The 2210-nt window shown below is 30.9% G+C and overlaps 1 protein-coding gene across 1 annotated transcript in view; it reads right to left on the bottom strand.

Moving 5' to 3' along the window:
- LOC106470708 overlaps positions 1 to 2210 on the bottom strand; it is a 38506-nt gene that overhangs the window by 4768 nt on the left and 31528 nt on the right. Inside the window, exons 15-16 of the mRNA XM_022399342.1 lie at positions 1938 to 2114; positions 711 to 836 (exon numbers count right to left, since the gene is read on the bottom strand). Of these exons, the coding sequence (XP_022255050.1) occupies positions 711 to 836; positions 1938 to 2114 (303 nt within the window). The remainder of the gene's footprint in view (positions 1 to 710; positions 837 to 1937; positions 2115 to 2210) is intronic.

Below are 2210 nucleotides of genomic sequence, written 5' to 3'. Positions count from 1 at the left end.
ATTGAACGTTACGTAGATTAAATACAACAATACGTTAACGTTACGTAGCTTAAGTACATCAATAATTGAACGTTACGTAGATTAAATACAACAATAGTTGAACGTTACGTAGATTAAGTACAATAGTCGAACGTTACGTAGATCAAGTACAACAATACGTTAACGTTACGTAGATTAAGTACAACAATAATTGAACGCTACGTAGATTAAATACAACAATACTTTAACGTTACATAGACTAAATACAACAATAGTTAAACGTTACGTAGATTAAGTACAACAATAGTTGAACGTTACGTAGATTAAGTACAATAGTCGAACGTTACGTAGATCAAGTACAACAATACGTTAACGTTACGTAGATTAAGTACAACAATAATTGAACGCTACGTAGATTAAATACAACAATACTTTAACGTTACATAGACTAAATACAACAATAGTTTAACGTTACGTAGATTAAGTACAACAATAATTGAACGCTACGTAGATTAAATACAACAATACTTTAACGTTACATAGACTAAATACAACAATAGTTAAACGTTACGTAGATTAAGTACAACAATAGTTGAACGTTACGTAGATTAAGTACAACAAAAGTTTAAAGATACGTAGATTAAGTACAACAATAGTTGAACGTTACGTAGATTAAGTACAACAATACTTTAACGTTACATAGATTAAGTACAACAATAGTTGAACGTTACGTAGGTTATTGCAGATACAAAAGAGTTGGTTCTTCATAAAAATCACTCTGCAAGAGGAAAGACATTCACTGCCTTTATTAATAGGATATATGTCTTCATAATGAGCCAACCCAGCTGCTGTAGTTCCTGGAATAAAACCAGGTGTATAATTAATTTGTGTTGTGGAACCTAAAAAAAATAAAAGAAAAATAAAACAATATTTACTTGAATATTTCAATACTTCTGCTTTCTGGTTTCTCGTCTTTAACAGCATTTTTTTGAGAAAAATTTCTGGTATTATTTGTACTGACGAACGAATTAAACAAACCACTAGTAAATAATTACATTTTAATGGTGTGGTTTATAATATTCTCACTTTTTAATTTAATAAACACACCGGCCTGTTTAATTAAACATTAAACATCTTCTAACTCTCTTCGTCATGTTTCAATCCTCATTAGTGTGCTTTAATTCTCTTTATGAGTTTTAACCCCTCTCTGTTGCGTATTAATTCTCATTGGTGTGTTTTAACCAATTTGTGTTGTGTTTCAACTGTCACTGGCGTGTTTTAGTTTTCTTTGTGTGTTTTAACACCTCTTTGTTGTTTTTCAACTACCACTTGTGTTTTAATTTTCTTTTTGTGTTTTGACACATCTTTGTTGTGTTTTAACCTCTTCCTGTTGTGTTTTGACACATCTTTGTTGTGTTTTAATTTTCTTTGTGTATTTTAACACCTCTTTGTTGTGTTTTAATTTTCTTTATGTGTTTTAACACCTCTTTGTTGTGTTTCAACTACCCCTGTTGTGTTTTAATTTTCTTTGTGTGTTTTGACACCTCTTTGTTGTATTTTAACTCCTTACTGTTGTGTTTCAATTTTCTTTGTGTGTTTTAACACCTCTTTGTTGTGTTTCAACTATCACTGTTGTGTTTAAACACCTCTATGTTGTGTTTTAATTTTCTTTGTTTGTTTTAACTCTCTAATTTTAGTTCTCTCTGTTGTATTTCCAATGTTTGTTAAAAATAACACTTTTTTTTTTATTCTAAAAACATTTATTTTAGAAACAAGATTTACTTTCTCTAGTCATGTCTACCTTCGAAAAAGAGGATAAAATTTCCTTGGAGAAAAAACAAACAAACAAATACATTTTAGATTGCTCACGATTTAACAATATTGTTTAAACGACGGATTTGTACATTCCGGCTAAAAGAACAGACAACAAAAACTTAGAAATACTCTACAAGACTTACCTGCTTCAGTCTTGTTCACCTGAGAGTCATTCGAGTGACTACAGTCACACTTATAACACCCAACATTAAATTCTATTACAGCACATGTCTTTGGACAGTCGTTGGGAGATCCTAGACAGTCTGGATCAAACGGAAGCTTGTCTTGAGGTACAGGTGATGAGTGGACATTATCTGGTGATGGATGATGAGGAGAAGATAAAAAACAGTGTTAACTAACACCTACGATATTCAAAAGCTCTTAGGATGAACAGAAAAAGTTAACAGTACCTTTTA

This window comes from Limulus polyphemus, unplaced genomic scaffold (genome assembly GCF_000517525.1).
Source record: "Limulus polyphemus unplaced genomic scaffold, Limulus_polyphemus-2.1.2 Scaffold4172, whole genome shotgun sequence".
NCBI classification, from domain to species: Eukaryota; Metazoa; Arthropoda; class Merostomata; order Xiphosura; family Limulidae; genus Limulus; species Limulus polyphemus.
This window is presented reverse-complemented; position numbering and strand designations above follow the sequence as displayed.